Below are 18,803 nucleotides of genomic sequence, written 5' to 3' on the forward strand. Positions count from 1 at the left end.
CATCAAATCAGAGTAGGGCTATGATAATACCATTGTATCAAATCAGAGTAGGGCTGTGATAATGCCATTGCATCAAATCAGACTAGGGCTGTGATAATACCATTGCATCAAATCAGAGTAGGGCTATGATAATACCATTGTATCAAATCAGAGTAGGGCTGTGATAATGCCATTGCATCAAATCAGAGTGGGGCTATGGTAATACCAATGTATCAAATCAGAGTAGGGCTGTGATGATACCATTGCATCAAATCAGAGTAGGGTCTTGGTAATACCATTGTATCAAATCAGAGTAAGGCTGTGATAATACCATTGCATCAAATCAGAGTAGGGCTGTGATAATACCATTGCATCAAATCAGAGTAGGGCTATGATAATACCATTGTATCAAATCAGAGTAGGGCTGTGATAATACCATTGCATCAAATCGGAGTAGGGCTATGGTAATACCATTGTATTAAATCAGAGTCGTGCCATGATAATACCATTGTATCAAATCAGAGTAGGGCTGTGATAATACCATTGCATCTAATCAGAGTCGTGCCATGATAATACCATTGTATCAAATCAGAGTAGGGCCATGGTAATATCATTGTATCAAATCAGAGTAGGGCCATGGTAATACCACAGTATCAGAGTAGGTGTTATGGTAATACCACTGCATCAAATCAGAGTCGTGCCATGATAATACCATTGTATCAAATCAGAGTAGGGCTATCATAATACCATTGGATCAAATCAGAGTAGGGCCTTGGTAATACCACTGTATCAAATCGGAGTAGGGCTATGGTAATACCATTGTATCGAATCAGCGTATCGCCATGGTAATACCATTGTATCAAATCAGAGTAGGGCCATCGTAATAGCATTGTATCAAATCAGAGTAGGGCTATGGTAATACCATTGTATCAAATCAGAGTAAGGTTAAGCCTTTTACATGTTTATCACGTTAACACGTTTTAGTTAATGATGAAAACTCACTACCCCATTTATACCGCAGCAATTTCAATACCATATCAACAATATCATAGATATAAAGGTAACCTCCTAAGAATTATGCTTTTGTCTGTCATATTCTAGCAATTTATTGGCAAAAAATATTTGGCTTGCATTTGTACGACTTGATATCTTTTCAATGACCATCATGTCTATGAGGCTAGTAGATAGCATGATACGTACAGGTGCTGCCCTTGGGGGCCGATCGTACTCTTTCACCCAAGTTTGCACTGTAAACACTAAATTGTAAAAGAGCATTCCTAAATTAGGCATGATGACAAGTGAAATAGCTGCTATCGGCAACACTTAATAGAAAGCTGACACTGCAAAAAAGTTAAACAGTTATATCTGCTATTCCTTTACTCGGGCTCATGGTAATAGACAGAGAGCTACTCAAATGAGTTATTACATTTCTAGAATGTATACAAATATGAATCAATATTTCATGATTAGAAGAAAAGATTCATACACCTGCAAAGTTTTCTTTAATTAAGTTCCATGTTTATGTCTTAGATGGCCTTGCTCACTTCACATACTCCACTGTTCTACACATTCCTAAACATTTCTTACAATCGAAGCCTACACATTAGCCAATAATGATGATAGGCTAGTGACTTTGACCCAGTTGGAATGTAACGTGGCTATATTATTTTCGACACCCATTTTTCTTGAGTTCCGCAAACCAAATGGTCCGCAGGCTTAGAGATAAAACAGGTTTAGAATACTGCGTCAGCGATAAAGAATTGGCATGGTTGTGACTAAAAGTGCAGCAGTCGGTCACCAATGCTTCGACGTACTGCTACATACAATTGTTAGTTACCATTCAAGGTTCATCATATGTATATCCATGATGCCACAAAATTCAAAGGGATCCTTTATTGATTGAAAACAGCAAAGATTGACATTTGTTTTATTGTGAGCGAGTTTTATAACAAATGCATATCAACATCAGAGCTATTGACAGAGGCCTTTGGCTTTGGATCGATAAATATTATCAACTACTCAAAGGTAGCATATTTGCTATCAGTAGGACAACGGAGGTCATATATAGGCTGCATCTCTTATCTCATTTTCTGTCCGTCGCTACTTCATGCAGCTAGTACAATCTTTGTTACTTTCCCACTTTACTCGTAGTCTATTGTGTTTCTTATTCTGTTTCTAAACTTTCTTCAACTCAAGTCAACTCAACTCAAGTCGATGCAACATGTAAGTAAACACTTGAACTTAGTGTGTGACGCCAACATTTTTCATCTGGTTGCATGATAACTTTGTAGTCTGTGAACAGTGTGTGTTTAGCACAGCTGTAGCCACCATGGATCTTGTGCATGGAATGCGATGTAACATCTGCCTTTGAATTTCACCAATTCTACAATGGTTGACCAATTACAGGCCTTCTTCACGACTAACTGAGCAGCAACTAACATTAAAGTGTAGAAAAGTGCCGACATTAAAATATAGAAGAGGATGATTTGACCAAAGTTCGTAATAAAGGCTTTTTTGAGGTGCAAAATGGAAAACAAAATGAACCTTGGTTAAGCTTTGTCTGTAAATAACCAATTGGCCAGATTGTTACATACAAGTACGCTGGGCTAACTCTACCTATGGAGTCCCTGAGCCAATCAGGTGAACTCCTGAACTCAGTGAGCCAATCAGTGAGAAGTTTTCAAAAAAGAATGTTTTACATAACTTCAGCCGCTTCAAGCGTATATTAGAAAATTTTATTGGTAAAACTTTAATTAAAATTTGTTTAAATAAACAAATTTTAAATAAACTTGTATCAATCAAGTTTTCTGGTGATATGGGATAGTACTGGAGGTGATATGGGATAGTACTGGAGGTGATATGGTATAGTACTAGAGGTAATATGGGATAGTACTGGAGGTGATATGATTTAGTCCTAGAAGTGATATAGTACAGTACTAGAGGTAATATGGTATAGTACTAGAGGTAATATGGTATAGTAATAGAGGTAATATGGTATAGTACTAGAGGTAATATGGTATAGTACTAGAGGTAATATGGTATAGTACTAGAGTTAATATGGTATAGCTCTAGAGTTAATATGGTATAGTACTAGAGTTAATATGGTATAGTACTAGAGGTAATATGGTATAGTACTAGAGGTAATATGGTATAGCTCTAGAGGTAATATGGTATAGTACTATAGGTAATATGGTATAGTACTAGAGTTAATATGGTATAGCTCTAGAGTTAATATGGTATAGTACTAGAGGCAGTATGGTGTAGTCTTAGAGGTGACATTGCTTATACATATAGCATACACATTACCATAGTAAAAGATCTTGCTGATATTTCAATAGGTTACAACGCAAAGCTATTGACTCTTAACAAACAAAATTCTGCTTTATACTCAATACAAAAAGTGGTGCGAAGGTTAACAATTTTCCATAGTATGATAATTAATTAAACAGAATAATATGCTTTCGTTAGATTCCCACACAATTATTGTTAATATAACACCTCTATAGATGTATCTCTAATATAGCACCTCTATTAATAGATGTATCTGTAATATTGCACCTCTATACTTGTGTCTCTAGTATAGCACCTCCATAGATGTATCACTAATATTAATTTCTCTCATCTGCTTTTCTATAGTACAGAGGTGAGTAATCCGAATGAGAATGGCTCAAGTGTGTTTACACAAAGAACATTATGCTTAATAGTAACACAAACAGCTATAAAGAGCCAATACTAGAGTCATTGTGCTGAAACAAAGCATTCAAGCTGGTACGCTGCATCGGCTAGTATCAATACTGCCAGAGTCAGATGCCCTCCGCAAAACAAGATTTATCAGTCGTCCGTGTTTGTTGCAGTAAGAAAGAAATGGGCTAGGTAACACTAATTGCTGACTTTGGCAATGGCAGCGGTGCGCTCAATTTGCTACCTCTGCCTTGTAACATTTCTTCCAGCGGCTGGTAAGTTCAGTGTATTCATCTTATTCAAAGCTTGTATGATTGATTCTACTTGTATACCTACCTAGGTGTATACCTACCAACATTTATACCTACCTACACATATACCTACCTACACGTATACTTACCTACACGTATACCTACCTACACGTATACCTACCTACATGTATACCTACCTACACGTATACCTACCTACGCATATATCTACCTACACGTATACCTACCTCCACGTATACCTACCTACACGTATACCTACCTACACGTATACCTACCTACATGTATACCTACCTACACGTATACCTACCTACACGTATACTTACCTACACGTATACCTACCTACACATATATCTACCTACATGTATACCTACCTACACGTATACCTACCTACTTGTATACCTACCTACACATATACCTATCTACACATATACCTATCTACACGCATACCTGCCTACATGTATAAAGACCTACATGTATACCTACCAACATGTATACTTACATACAAGTATACTATGCTAGCAGCTGTTACCAAAACTTGAGCTTAATTCCATTCTATTTATATGTATTATCTAAAACATCATGAGGATAAATCTTTGTGGACAACATTGAACTGAGTGTACTGAGTCTCTCTGTAATTTTTCTAGACATCATTGGTTTGTGCCTAATAAGTGTAAGTGAGATCGCTGTTGGCATCATAAGCATAGACTTAAGGAATGTGAATTCAATTCTTGTAGACATGATTGACACATATAAGTATGTCCATCGAGTCTATGTGTCTATATATTGACACATATAAGTATGTCCATGAGTCTATGTGTCTATATATTGACACATATAAGTATGTCTATGTGTCTATATATTGACACATATAGGTATGTCCATCGAGTATGTGGGAATCTTGTAGACTTTCTTGACAGACTCCTTATGCTTTTAAGTTAAAGCTGATTGGACCCGAATGACAAATGGTTGTGTGTGTGTGTGTCACTACTCTAGAGCTCAGTGTTTCCAGTCTAAGAACGTTTCCCAGCATAAGTTCTAGCAGACACTGACACGCTTAGCTGATAATCTTCGATGAGCCACTTTAGACCTCTGAGGTCTACAAATATGCTACATATTGAAAAAGCCTAGCATAGCTTGTAACAATTTACACTATTTCTTTATTGTCTATTAATTCCCTGAAGAGTATTAAAGTTTGAATATTTAATAGAACAATTGAATGGTCTCATAGATACAATTTAGAGAATGCTTTGGCAACCATTAATAGTTGTTTTAGCAATAACCGTTTACGTTTTCTAACCAACTTTAAGTGTCGTCGGAAATTCTAAAAGCAGCAACGCTTTATTTCATTGCGTGTCAACCTTCAACGTTGTAATGCTTAAACCTAATAATGTGAAAAACAGTTTTCTCAAAAAATGTTAATTATCACAAATACTATTAACATAGTATGTTTACTATGTTAATAGTAGTTGTTAATTGTTGGTTCTCTAAGATCACTCACTCTGATCATTATCATCTTTATAGCTATTCCAAACATTGTTATTTTTAACATGGTTATCCTTCAGACTGCGCTCTTTAATTATTAACATCATCACTATTGCAGCCGGCTCTTTATTATTATTACTATTATTATTATTATTATTATTATCACGATTACTGTTCAGATTTATGCAGGCATTTAAGCTTCCATTTGTTAAAAGTGACCGCAGGTTCGTCTCAATGTTCTTCATGTGTGAGAATGACTGCTCGCATGCATATGTATAGCCAAACATGGTCAAAACGGCAAGACTCGCATGCTGTAGTGTTTTGTATGGTAGCGCGTTCCAATTTTTGACAATCAACTGGTCTGCGTGTAGAAGTTTTTCTATATCTGTCCATTTGTGTTTATTTACCAGCTCTGCTTGCTCTTATGCAAGTCTTCACAAATCGTTACTAAGGGTCTTACGCTTATTCACCCACATGTCTGATGCCTTGAGGTCCGCAGAGCTTAAGTCTCAAGTCAATGTGTCGCTTTATAATTGACCGTTACATCAATGCAATTTCATCCTTGCATATTACACACTACAGGGCCCGCTCTCTCCACAAAGGCAAATTTTTCTGTCCATTCTTGCTGAAATGTCTGATACTTCCTGTTTGTTTTCTTTGGGCCATCATTTGGTTTGAAGGGTTTACCTTTTGGTCTATAAGTGACTCGTGCGGTCTCTGTGCGGCCTCTGTGCGGCCTGCACAGAGCGGACTACAGAAAGCATGACAAACTTTTGCGCCCCACATCAAAACGTTGCAAATGAAAAATGCTTTTATTAAATAGACGCTATTTGTTATTCTGTTTATTGTTACCGTAATTTCAGCATTATTTATATTATTATGTTATTTAAATTAGCAGCAAAATTATTGATTATTTTTTCCACTCATTTATCAAAGAGCCAAATGCAATCATCAGAGGAGTACTGTAGAGTTTAAATAAACTGCTACTCCATTAAAAGGAGTACTGTAGAGTTTAAATAAACTGCTACTCCATTAAAAGGAGTACTGTAGAGTTTAAATAAACTGCTACTCCATTAAAAGGAGTACTGTAGAGTTTAAATAAACTGCTACTCCATTAAAAGGAGTATAATTGTAGAGTTTAAATAAACTGCTACTCCATTAAAAGGAGTACTGTAGAGTTTAAATAAACTGCTACTCCATTAAAAGGAGTACTGTAGAGTTTAAATAAACTGCTACTCCATTAAAAGGAGTACTGTAGAGTTTAAATAAACTGCTACTCCATTAAAAGGAGTACTGTAGAGTTTAAATAAACTGCTACTCCATTAAAAGGAGTATAATTGTAGAGTTTAAATAAACGGTTACTCCATTAAAAGGAGTACTGTAGTAGAGTGTAAATAAACTGCTGCTGTAGATGTGAGAATAAATCAAACAGGTTGGAGGGCCTCATGCTCATTCTAATTTGACATCTTGGACTAACAGTTTTAGGTATGACAAACCAATTAATTAATTTTAGCCACCAACACAACGGCCCCATCTACAACTATAGACTCTCCTTCAGGGCTCAACAAGTTTGAGATTTTAGCTATCATCATAATTCCTATTGTCGGAGTGACAAGCATTCTCCTAGCAATTTCCCTTCTCTTCTGGTGCAAAAAGAAGCGTCGACAGCAGAAGAGTACAAAGTATTGTAAGTACTATTGGTTGGTGGTTGTAGTACTACTTGAAGTCAGTCAGTGTACTAATAGGGTGAGGTTGTAATACTGCTTAATGTCAGCCAGTATGTACCGATCGGGTGAGGTTGAAGTACTACTTAAAGTCAGCCAGTATGTACTGATAGTGTGAGATTGTAGTACTACTCAAAGTCAGCCAGTATGTACCGATAGGGTGAGATTGTAGTACTACTCAAAGTCAGCCAGTATGTACCGATAGGGTGAGGTTGTAGTACTACTTAAAGTCAGCCAGTATGTACCGATAGGGTGAGGTTGAAGTACTACTTAAAGTCAGCCAGTATGTGCCGATAGGGTTAGGTTGAAGTACTACTTAAAGTCAGCCAGTGTGTACCGATAGGGTTAGGTTGTAGTACTACTCAAAGTCAGCCAGTATGTACTGATAGGGTGAGGTTGAAGTACTACTTAAAGTCAGCCAGTATGTACCGATAGGGTTAGGTTGAAGTACTACTTAAAGTCAGCCAGTATGTACCGATAGGGTTAGGTTGAAGTACTACTTAAAGTCAGCCAGTATGTACCGATAGGGTGAGGTTGAAGTACTACTTAAAGTCAGCCAGTATGTACCGATAGGGTGAAGTTGTAGTACTACTTAAAGGCAGCCAGTATGTACCGATAGGGTTAGGTTGAAGTACTACTTAAAGTCAGCCAGTATGTACCGATAGGGTGAGGTTGAAGTACTACTTAAAGTCAGCCAGTATGTACCGATAGGGTGAAGTTGTAGTACTACTTAAAGGCAGCCAGTATGTACCGATAGGGTGAAGTTGTAGTACTACTTAAAGGCAGCCAGTATGTACCAATAGGGTGAGGTAGTGCAGGCCGAAATCTACGCTTTATGTTTTATACATTGTCACTTTATGAAATACAATTTTCATTGAGTGACAATTGTATTCTTCATATAAAAGACATAATCTTGTAACAAAGCTTGTTTTTACATAAATCAATTAGTTATAGTATCACCATAAAATAATTATCATGAGTAATATTATATTACTAGCAACATTATATTACTAGCGAAATCATATTATTAGCAACATTATATTATTATATTATAATTATATTATTAGTAATATTATGTTGCTACTATTTCTAAATCTGGCAAGTTTACTGCAGCTCATTTTTTTTACCTTTTTTCCAAGTTTTCTACACATTAAAAAATAAGACTTTAGAATTTTTATATTTTTATCTGCAATAAAATAAACCTCGGATTTGAACTCAAAACCTCCAGTTCTTCAGACAGGCATTTATTTAATACAATATACCGTTCAACTGACTTGGGTACATACTTATTACACATGCCAATATTTCATGGCTTTATGTATAACACTGCAGTTTGCACTATGTGTGAAGCCATACCAGAAGAAAAATCAGTGCATATATTTGAAAGAAAATGCTTCAACCCACAAGGCCAACAATACTACGTCAATCAGTATAGAGCTGTAGTAGGCACTGCGGCTAGTACAGTTTGAATTACACAGGAGTAAAAAACTTAAAACATTCAACTTAATTCTTAAAACTTAAAACTTAATTCTTATAACTTAATTCTTATAACTTAATTCTTATAACTTAAAACTTAAAACTTAATTCATTTAAAACTTATTTTATTACCTGTGTAATGCCAGGAATTCATTATTTACTTGCATAGAGTTATCTCCTCTCTAGAGGGATAACTGCGCATTCAACAACACGAGCGTTTCCGGTGCCAACAAGGAGCGTTTAGGCCACGCCCCTTTTTTGTGTTAGTCAATCGTAGTGATTGACAGAACAATAACATCAGCCATGAGAATGATCATGAATTTGCACAGTTAAGATAGTAATTATTGCTCATATTAAAGAAATGATGATTATAGTTTATTACTCTAATATATGCTTATTATTTAAATCAATTCAATACCTACTTGACTTGCAAAGGCACTGAATAGATAGTGTTAAGTGAGTTAATGTAATTAGTTACTCATAGATAAGATAGATAGTCATACTGGGGTGGTATTACATTGGTGTGATGGCAAGCTAATCGACTGCCATCAACTGAAAGTATTGACATTGTATGGTGATAGAGTGATTCATTGACACCACAGTCCACAAACAGCCCTTGCATGTAAGATTAGATTTCAAAACATATCAATCAAATACATAGACTAGCTTGAAGCAAAGATGTCCACTAGTTAGTGGACATCTTTGCTTGATGTAAGCAAGCAAAAAGTTTGAAAGTTAGAGTGGCAAATGTTGTTATATGTTAAATAAAAATAAGTTATACTTAATTATAATAAATTATAATTATTTAAAAAATAAAATAGACTTTTTTATTACTTTATTTAGTAAACAATTTTTTATTGTAATCATAGCTAAACAGATTATATTTAGCCATTACTTGCTAATTATTTCACATTTACATTTAAACACATTTGCAGTTTCATTTTTCTTCCTAATTTATTTCAACAAAAAACTTCTTTCATGATATGAAATTTAAAAGTTGTAGTTGTTTGAAAAAGCTTGAAAACCTTTACAGTTGTTTTTTTCCTCTTAATTCATTTGAAATGCTTAAAAATATTTTCTCATGATATGAAGTTTAAAAATTAGAATGGTAAATGTTACATAAAAATAATTTTTCTGTTCAAAGACTTTTTTATTACTCGAGCAACTCGGGTAGTACAGCTCATAGTTGATGGCAGTCAATTAGCTTCCCATCACACTAATGTAATACAACTCCAGTATGACTATCTATCTTATCTATGAGCAACTGATTGCATTAACTCCCTTACTTAACACTATCTATTCAGTGCCTTTGCAAGTCATGTAGGTATCACGGATTACGTGTATGTCACAATTTCCATTTCCATAATTCATTTCCATAATATTTCCATAATTCATTTCCATATTACTTCCATTTCCATAAAATTTCCATAATTTATTTCCATATCAATTCCATTTTCATAACATTTCCATAATTCATTTCCATATTATTTCCATTTCCATAATATTTCCTTACTTTATTTCCATATTATTTCCATTTCCATAACATTTCCATAATTCATTTCCATATTATTTCCATTTCCATAACATTTCCATAATTCATTTCCATAATAATTCCATTTCCATAACATTTTCCTAATTCATTTCCATATTAATTCCATTTCCATAACATTTCCCTAATTCATTTCCATATTATTTCCATTTCCATGACATTTCCCTACTTCATTTCCATAGTATTTCCATAATTCATTTCCATATTATTTCCATTTCCATAACTCATTTCCATATTATTTCCATTTCCATAACATTTCCCTACTTTATTTCCATATTATTTCCATTTCCATAACATTTCCATAATTCATTTCCATATTATTTCCATTTCCATAACATTTCCATAATTCATTTCCATATTAATTCCATTTCCATAACATTTCCCTAATTCATTTCCATATTATGTCCATTTCCATAATTCATTTCCATAGTATTTCCATAATTCATTTCCATATTATTTCCATTTCCATAAGATTTCCCTACTTCATTTCCATATTATTTCCATTTTCATAACATTTCCTTAATTCATTTCCATATTATGTCCATTTCCATAATTCATTTCCATAATTCATTTCCATAGTATTTCCATAATTCATTTCCATATTATTTCCATTTCCATAGGATTTCCCTACTTCATTTCCATATTATTTCCATTTCCATAACATTTCCATAATTCATTTCCATATTAATTCCATTTCCATAAAATTTCCCTAATTCATTTCCATATTATGTCCATTTCCATAACATTTCCATAATTCATTTCCATAGTATTTCCATAATTCATTTCCATATTATTTCCATTTCCATAGGATTTCCCTACTTCATTTCCATATTATTTCCATTTCCATAGCATTTTCATAATTCATTTCCATATTATTTCCATTTCCATACCATTTCCATATTTCTAAAATAAAATTTCCATATGCATTTCCCTAAAATTATGGAAATATTTATGTTTATGGAAATGGATATGAAAAAGTAAACATTTCAATAATATGTTTAGCGATCCCTGGTAGGTATTGAATTGCTTTAAATAATAAGCATATATTAGAGTAATAAACTAATCATCATTTCTTTAATATGAGCATTAATTACTATGTTAACTGGAAATTTATGATCCTTGTTTAACCCTTATCATGGCTGATGTTATTGATCTAGTCAATCACTACGACTGACTAGCACAAAAAAGGGGCGTGGCCTAAACGCTCCTTGTTGGCACCGGAAACCCTCGTGTAGTTATTACTCTAGTGGGTGATAACTATATAGTTACTTACTACACATGCAGTAGTTTGAACAAATACTACATATAATGTATATTAGTTGGTACAATTGCTATATATACAGTAGTTTGTACAATTGCTATATATAGTGTATATTATATACATTAGCGTGTACAGTTACTACACATGCAGTAGTTTGTACAATTTTTATGTCAGCTCTCCTGTAATGGCAGTCTGGTTTAACTAAGCAGATCTTACCGTCCGATGTTGGATGATCATAACAAATATTACAGAATTCATAAAAAAAATTTACAGTTGTAGACAGAGTTTTAACTCGGAAGGAGTTAAGAAGCTTTGAAGAGGCTCCCTATGACTTTAGCCAAAGTGAAGAGCTCTCGTATAACAGGATGGCAGATGGGGATGAAGGCAGTGATGATGATGAGAGGATACGTGAAATGCATGGCTCTTTTTCTGAAATAGATGCAGGTGACAGAGCAATTGCTTCGCGTATTGAAATTTGATTCGTGCATCATATTATGTTATTTCTCATGTATATTAGGCCACAAGACAATCTAGTCAGCGTGTCGACCCTGAGTTTGGTTCAATATTTGATAAGCTAACTTGATGCAAGTGATCCAGCAAGTGTAGTCTTTTATCAAAACTAGGATAACTTAAATTTGTTTAAAAACCCAAACTTACGAAAATACACAATTTCTAGTTTTTCCCAATCTGTAAAAGGATATTTTCTTTATTAGGAATTGACAATGTAAATTATCAAGAGAGTGAGTCAAAATTTCCTAACAAGAATGCTGTTGAAGCGGCTCTGGATGAGCTAACAACGTCTGTAGATGTACAAGTGTTTCCGATGGAGAAACTCTCTGACGCCCGCCCCATGCTTCCAGCATCCGATGCGGTGTGTATGCTTTGAATTGATGCAAAAATCTGTCTTGATTAAGCAGGTTTGGAAATCTCCAGAAACAACTTTGAACTTCTTTGTTAGAATGAAGGACTATACAACTCTCTACTGACAGAGGCCTACTAGTTTATCTACTAGTTTAACTCTAAGGTTGTGCAACAATTCCTTGATCCTGCGATAACTGTCTAGCAACGCGATAACTCTATGGCCATGTGCTGCCTTTCTGGTTGTGTGCTGATTCATGGTTGTGTGCTGACTCCCTGGTTGTGTGCTGACTCTCTGGTTGTGTGCTGACGGTCTGGTTGTGTGCTGACTCCCTGGTTATGTGCTGACTCCCTGGTTGCGTGCTGACTCCACGGTTGTGTGCTGACTCTCTAGTTGTGAGCTGACTCCCTGGTTGTGAGCTGACTCCCTGGTTGTGAGCTGGTAGTGTGATGAAATGAAGTTTTAATATACTGTTGCAGTCTCCACAAGAACTTATAAAAGATCCAAGTGTGAGAAAAGAAGTCGTAGTAGTAATATCCAATCAGACTATGGCTTGCACAAGTTTAGCCAATCAAGATGAAGCAAAAGCTGATGGACTTCAAGTAATGTACAGCGAGCGTACTGCACTTTAGCTCTTTTATCGACCTTTAGCTATTATTAATATTATTATTATTATTCTATTGCTGTCTGATAACAGTTTTAAACTGTTTATCAACTCTAGGTATTGTAGGGAAAGCTCATTGAAAAGAAATATTCAGTTCATGTATCTCATTGAGCAGAGCTTAGATATTTTATGCAAACCATTCATTGCTCATATTCTTGATGCACATTCTATATTTCTTTCAAAAACAATATTCTTTTAAAACCACACTGTTTGTTAAATATATGGCTGTGCAGATGCATGCATGTCAGTATGTCTTCATTTTTAAACAAGCACAAACATTCTAGAACGCTATTAAAATTGATAACTCCATAACATAATAACAGATAAGTATTGACAGTTTGTGCCAAGTACTAAGAGCTGCTGACAGATTTGACAGGTATTGACAGGTACTAACATGCCAAGTGTTATCAGCTGTTTTGTCATGCATTTGTCAAATAGTTGAGTTGTTAAAAAAGATTGAATGTTCACTTTGTTTTTTTGGCTAACAATTTTTTCGAATGAGTACATTAGGCTCTAAGTCTGTCTATTGAGCCAATTCCTGCCTGTAACTTCTCCACTAAATACTTTGGTATAATATACTGCAATATTGTATAGTGCAATATTATTGCAAAAAAATTAAAATAGAAAGCTGGTTAATTGGCTCTCTCCACGTGTGTTTTACCTACAAGACTGCTGTATGTTAGAGCAAATATGTTTATGAGGATACAATGTTTTGTTTATATATGCAGCTGTACTTTGTACCGCTGCATGTACATCTGGTTATGTATATATATCTGTACAAAGTACAGCTGTATATGCAGCTGCTCATGAACTAAGGTGAAATAATGTGACTTATAATTATCCTGTGAAAAAGTTATTATGTAATGTAATGGCATAACTAGTATTAAAGTGATAGGAATGCTGCCATAGCAATCTGTACAAAACCAGTAGTGGTGGCTACTGATCAAGGTGCTTGTGTTCCGTTTAAAAAATATCTTAATTCTAATCCAGCCAGGCATCAACCATTAGTCTTGCCCTTGTTTATCAGATGAACAAATCATGCATGAATTCACTCTGGTTTATTGATCTTAACTGATTAAGTGGTAGTTATCTCCCCAGTCAATGTTGTCCTGGCATTCATTTAGCCACATGAAGAGAGTTGGAAACCCGCTGCTTATGATACACCTTTTCCAGATGAAGATGAGCCACCAAAGAAAATTCCAAGATCTAATTCTGCTGTTCACTTCTCTACATCAAGACCTACATCTGAACCTATATGCATCATTTGTAAAAAGAAAGTGTGGTACTACTCACACAAATCAACTACTGGAAAAGCTGTGTTTCATGTAGTCAAAACTGTGTCTTCTAGTATGTCCATCTCTCCTGTAAATTAGCTTCAGCCATGATTTGTTCAGTTGCTCTGATCATGATAAGTAATTCAAAAGTCTTGTCATGCTTAGCAACCTTCAAAAAATTAGCGCAACGGAACTGCTCAAATCGAGATAAAAACTACTGAAGCTTGAAAATGTTTAAAATGGAATAGCTTGCGCGATATTTTAATGCGCATCATTCGCAAGTGCAGTTTCCATCATTCGCAAGCATGATGAGTTCGATAAATATCTGCAAGTAGCAAAACTCACTTAACTAGTGGATTAATGTCGTTTTCATGACGGGGATAACTTGCGGATCGGCTCAACTTGTGCATCATGGAAACATGATGGATAAGTCGTGCTGTGTATTGTTTTGTAGTCCAACTTGTACTGGTACTGTACAGCTGATTTAAACTCCTATCGACATGTTCAAGCATGGCTGTGTGTGAACATTTTGCTAAATTTGCGAGCGGTGCACCTGCCTACATATGCAGATGGCTTGAAGAATGCTGCTACCATCAAACAGGAAGATCGTATACTCATACACTTTCATCACGACACAGTTGCTTTAGGAATGGCCTATCATAACACGTGTTATGATGAGTATATCTGCATCATGCTCGAGACACGACTGCATAAGTGGTGAAAATATTCATCAATCTTGCCCCAACAGAATCAATTGAGAAGATTGTCCAACACTTACCTATGGTAACTTGGAACTTTTTATATAAAGGGACAAGCAAAGAGCTGTGCCTCTAACTGTAGTTTTTGGATATTTAAGCCGGGGTCACCTGAAGACAACTGAGTCAGAAACCTTCTCAGAGGATCAGTTCATATCTATGGCAGTCATGGTCAAACTACTATAAATTTTGTCACTCCAAGCTATTGAGGATGTGGGGGCCATAATTGTGGATGCCATGGTGCTTATCTAAGCTCTGTCTACCAGTGCCATTCCTTCAACATTCGGATAACTTGCTGATACCATTCTTGATGTGCTTATTGCTCATACTAAGAAGTACAAGGCAGCTTGTGTGGGTTTTATTAGATGTCAGTGCAATGGCTACAAAGCTCGAAGATAATCTACCAATGGGAAAGTCTCCTAGGTTTGCACACTCCCTCCGGCTGTGATGCAGTTTCGTCCTTAGGAAAATGGAAAGAGAAATAAGAAATAAGGAAATAAGAAACTCATCAAAACAGATGTCGACTGTCAGCAAGCAATAAAAGGACTCCGAGAATAATTTATGTTTCGGGGCAACTTTATTTTCTTAGTGAGACTTAGGCATGCTGATTCTAGGGCCAGGAAGATAGCAGCCAGGAAAATGGCAAATGCATGAACTGGGTAAGGTGCAGGCTTTTTGTGTCCAAGTCTAGTGCAAGCCAGTACCTTCCCCCCCCCCCGCCATCAATCGCTAAAAGAACACGTGCATCGTACCAATTATTTAGCAGCTACCTATAACATAAAACAATACAACTTACCAGGGCAACAACACAACTTGCCACTGCATCATTTCCTTCTTTTCATTGGTCTTTTCATGGGTAAGGAAAACAATGAGTATGCTTTGAAGTGTCATACCAGCACTATTGTCCCACCTGATATTCTGCAAGCAGCTCTATGGGGATGTGAAAGATCCAGCTGCCGAGGGAACTGATGTGCCGGTATCATGGTAAAGCTGCCGTACGCAGAGCTTTGCCCATGCATGCACTGAAACAAAATTGAAGCAACAGTAGCAATGGATGCCGATGGTGAGGACAATGACTAAGAAATCAACATATTGAACAAATAGTTACGATGTGCGATATTTTGAAATAACCCAGCTAGTTTTGTAAGACTGTTCGTGATGTTCACAGCGCTTGCAGCTTTCTTGGTACTTTTTATTATTCATTGGTCTATAGAACATAATTATAGTGCTTTGACTTTTATTGTAAAATACAGCTATTAAACTATAATATATATATATACATATTTCTCAAAGTATGGGTGTGGATTTGTGTGTCATTCCGGCTGTCGGACTTGAAATCTTAATATTATAATTCCGCCTACCGATGGATTTGAACTCACGACGTATCAACAAGTTTCTTCTCCAAAAACTCTACCACTGAGCTAGAACACCATAGTGATAAGATCCATTTTTATATAATAGATACACCATGCGTGTGCTAATTATTTTAGCCTTGCGTCCATGAGTTACGATGCTCCTGTTCAGAAATATTTTGAGACCCAAGCATACGCAACGCAATGCTTCTTCGTCTTTTTTGTCAGGGTTAATTTATTGGGCCCCCGGTATCGACAATAATTTATCTCGAACTTAAAATTTGGTGATTTATGTGTTGTATTATGAGATTTGTTAGGCTCAGGCTATATTGGTGTCTGAGCTCAAGGCAGTACAGGTGGTCTTGGTAATTACGCTGAGTGCATAAAGCTGGATAAAGCTAGTGGGTAAAGCTAATAGATTAGCTAGTGTAAGGCAGTATGGGGGAGGATATAAGGAAGTGTAACGAAAGACGGAGGCTTCTTCTTCATCTTCGCATCAGTACATGTGAGTACATCGATTTATACAACATGGCGCAGTTGACAAAATTCTGATTTTTTTTCTTTTTGTGTTATCATTAGCGAACACTTTTCTGGTTACGGGGTTAAGTTTAAATGGTTGATTAGACCCTTACACGAGCGTGCAGGTGAGGTGACGTGAGATAGGGTGGTGTTGTGAGGTGTTGTCGTGGTGAAGCATCGGTGTTGGTAAGGTGTAAATATTTATTACGTGTACGGAGGGGAGAATTACACTAGTTTTATACGAGTGGGGTAGAGTAGATTGGTGGCGAGAGATATATTGTGTTGGGTAGAGATGGAGAGTGGGTTTCCGAAGCTGGTGTTTGGTGAGCACGGTGATGGGTCGTGGGAGAGATTTATAGAGGAAATGAATTTTTGTATGGAGAGTGCTGTTGAGAGAAGGGGTTACGAAGGTGAAGGTAAGGTGAGGTAGAGGTAGGTTAGTGCCACTATTGAGAGCTATTGGGCACAGTGGTAGAGAAGTATCGAGGGGTGCAGGATTTAACGTAGATGGCGTAAATTCTACTTATGAAGGGGCAGTGGAGGTTTTGCAGGATTATTATGGTAGACAAGAGAGTATGTTCATAAAGGGGCATAAGTTTCTGACGGTTAGGCAGGCACTTGGAGAAAGTGATAGAGAATATTTACAACGGGTAGAGAGTTTGAGCAGATATGCAGAGGTGACTAACAATAATGATAGGGTAAGGTTTGCCCTTATAGTGGCGGTTAACGGGTTGAGAGATAGAGAAGTAAGCAGAGATCTAATGAAGAATGCCAATCTTACTTGGGCATTATTGCATGAGGCATTGAGGGCTTGTCAAATGGCCAAAAACTCGGATAGATTTCTGAGAAATGAGGGTAGAAGTACTGATTTAAAAAGTGAGGTTAAGAGAGAAGTAGCAAAGGTATCAGAGTTTGATAGCTGAGCGCAGTACAGGAGTAATGATAGAGATAGAAGCTTTGATTCAGCAGGTAAATCTTCCCCTAGGGGTAGCCCTAGGAGTAGTAGAGGGTATTATGGTAGTGAGGAGCATGATACTAGTAGATATGGGACAAGAGGCCAGGAGTATAACAAGGACAGTGACAGTAGGAGGTATAGAGATAATAGCAGAGAGAGGCATGTCTCTAGATATAGAGCAAGCAGTAAAGAAGAAAGTAGAGATAAAGTTTGCTATAATTGCAGAGGTAGTGGCCATGAGATGCGGAGTTGTCCCCACATTAAATGTTTTTCTTGTGGACGGCGAGGACATGTATCCCGTTATTGTAGGGATAAGGGAGGAGATGTAGGTTACGACAGACGAGGTAGCAGCAGGAGGTCAGGAGGTAGTCGGGATAATAGCTATGAGCGATATGGTATCAGGGATAGTAGTAGGGAGAGGTACAGGGGCCGAGAAAGCCCCCGTGAGATGAGAGACAAGTTGAGTAGATACAGGGACAATAGTATAAATAGGCTTGAGGGGGACCGGTACAAGGAGCTGGCAGTAACGAGAAGAGTACTTTAGACGGTGGCACAGGGTCGGACAAGCCAGAGGCATAGCCTATGGAGACTGCCCTAACGGAGTCAGGTAACGAGCAACACAAGTAAGGTAAGTTACTACGTCTGCTTGTTGGTAGTGATGGAGTGGCCCAAAACAAAAAGAAAAAAGAAAGGGCATGTTGTATTATGGGATTTCTTAGGCTCAGGCTATATTGGTGTCTGAGCTCAAGGCAGTACAGGTGGTCTTGGTAATTACGGTGAGTGCATAAAGCTGGATAAAGCTAGTGGGTAAAGCTAGTAGATTAGCTAGTGTAAGGCAGTATGGGGGAGGATATAAGGAAGTGTAACGAAAGACGGAGGCTTCTTCTTCATCTTCACATCAGTACATGTGAGTACATCGATTTATACAACATTGTGTACTAATTATATACGTTATTAAAAGATATACTGTACATCGTTGAAAGTTGTGAAATTTTAAATTTACA

General features: G+C 36.5%; 1 protein-coding gene across 1 annotated transcript; it reads left to right on the top strand.

Moving 5' to 3' along the window:
- Window positions 1-3,795: 3,795 nt before the first annotated feature.
- LOC137402072 (uncharacterized) lies at window positions 3,796-13,191 on the top strand. Its single transcript, XM_068088540.1, has 5 exons — window positions 3,796-3,935; window positions 6,925-7,098; window positions 11,695-11,865; window positions 12,135-12,292; window positions 12,760-13,191. Exons 1-5 carry the CDS (start codon window positions 3,878-3,880, stop codon window positions 12,910-12,912), a joined length of 714 nt encoding a protein of 237 aa, XP_067944641.1. The 5' UTR covers window positions 3,796-3,877; the 3' UTR covers window positions 12,913-13,191.
- Window positions 13,192-18,803: the final 5,612 nt, after the last annotated feature.

The sequence above is a fragment of the Watersipora subatra genome, chromosome 8 (assembly GCF_963576615.1).
Source record: "Watersipora subatra chromosome 8, tzWatSuba1.1, whole genome shotgun sequence".
In the NCBI taxonomy this organism is placed as follows: Eukaryota; Metazoa; Bryozoa; class Gymnolaemata; order Cheilostomatida; family Watersiporidae; genus Watersipora; species Watersipora subatra.

Excerpts from the sequence above, each read along its gene's own strand:
- LOC137402072 (XM_068088540.1), top strand. The coding sequence starts at position 3,878 with ATGGCAGCGGTGCGCTCAATTTGCTACCTCTGCCTTGTAACATTTCTT. Across the intron at positions 3,936-6,924 it reads AACATTTCTTCCAGCGGCTG|CCACCAACACAACGGCCCCA; the intron begins GTAAGTTCAGTG and ends AATTAATTTTAG. Across the intron at positions 12,293-12,759 it reads TGCTTCCAGCATCCGATGCG|TCTCCACAAGAACTTATAAA; the intron begins GTGTGTATGCTT and ends ATACTGTTGCAG.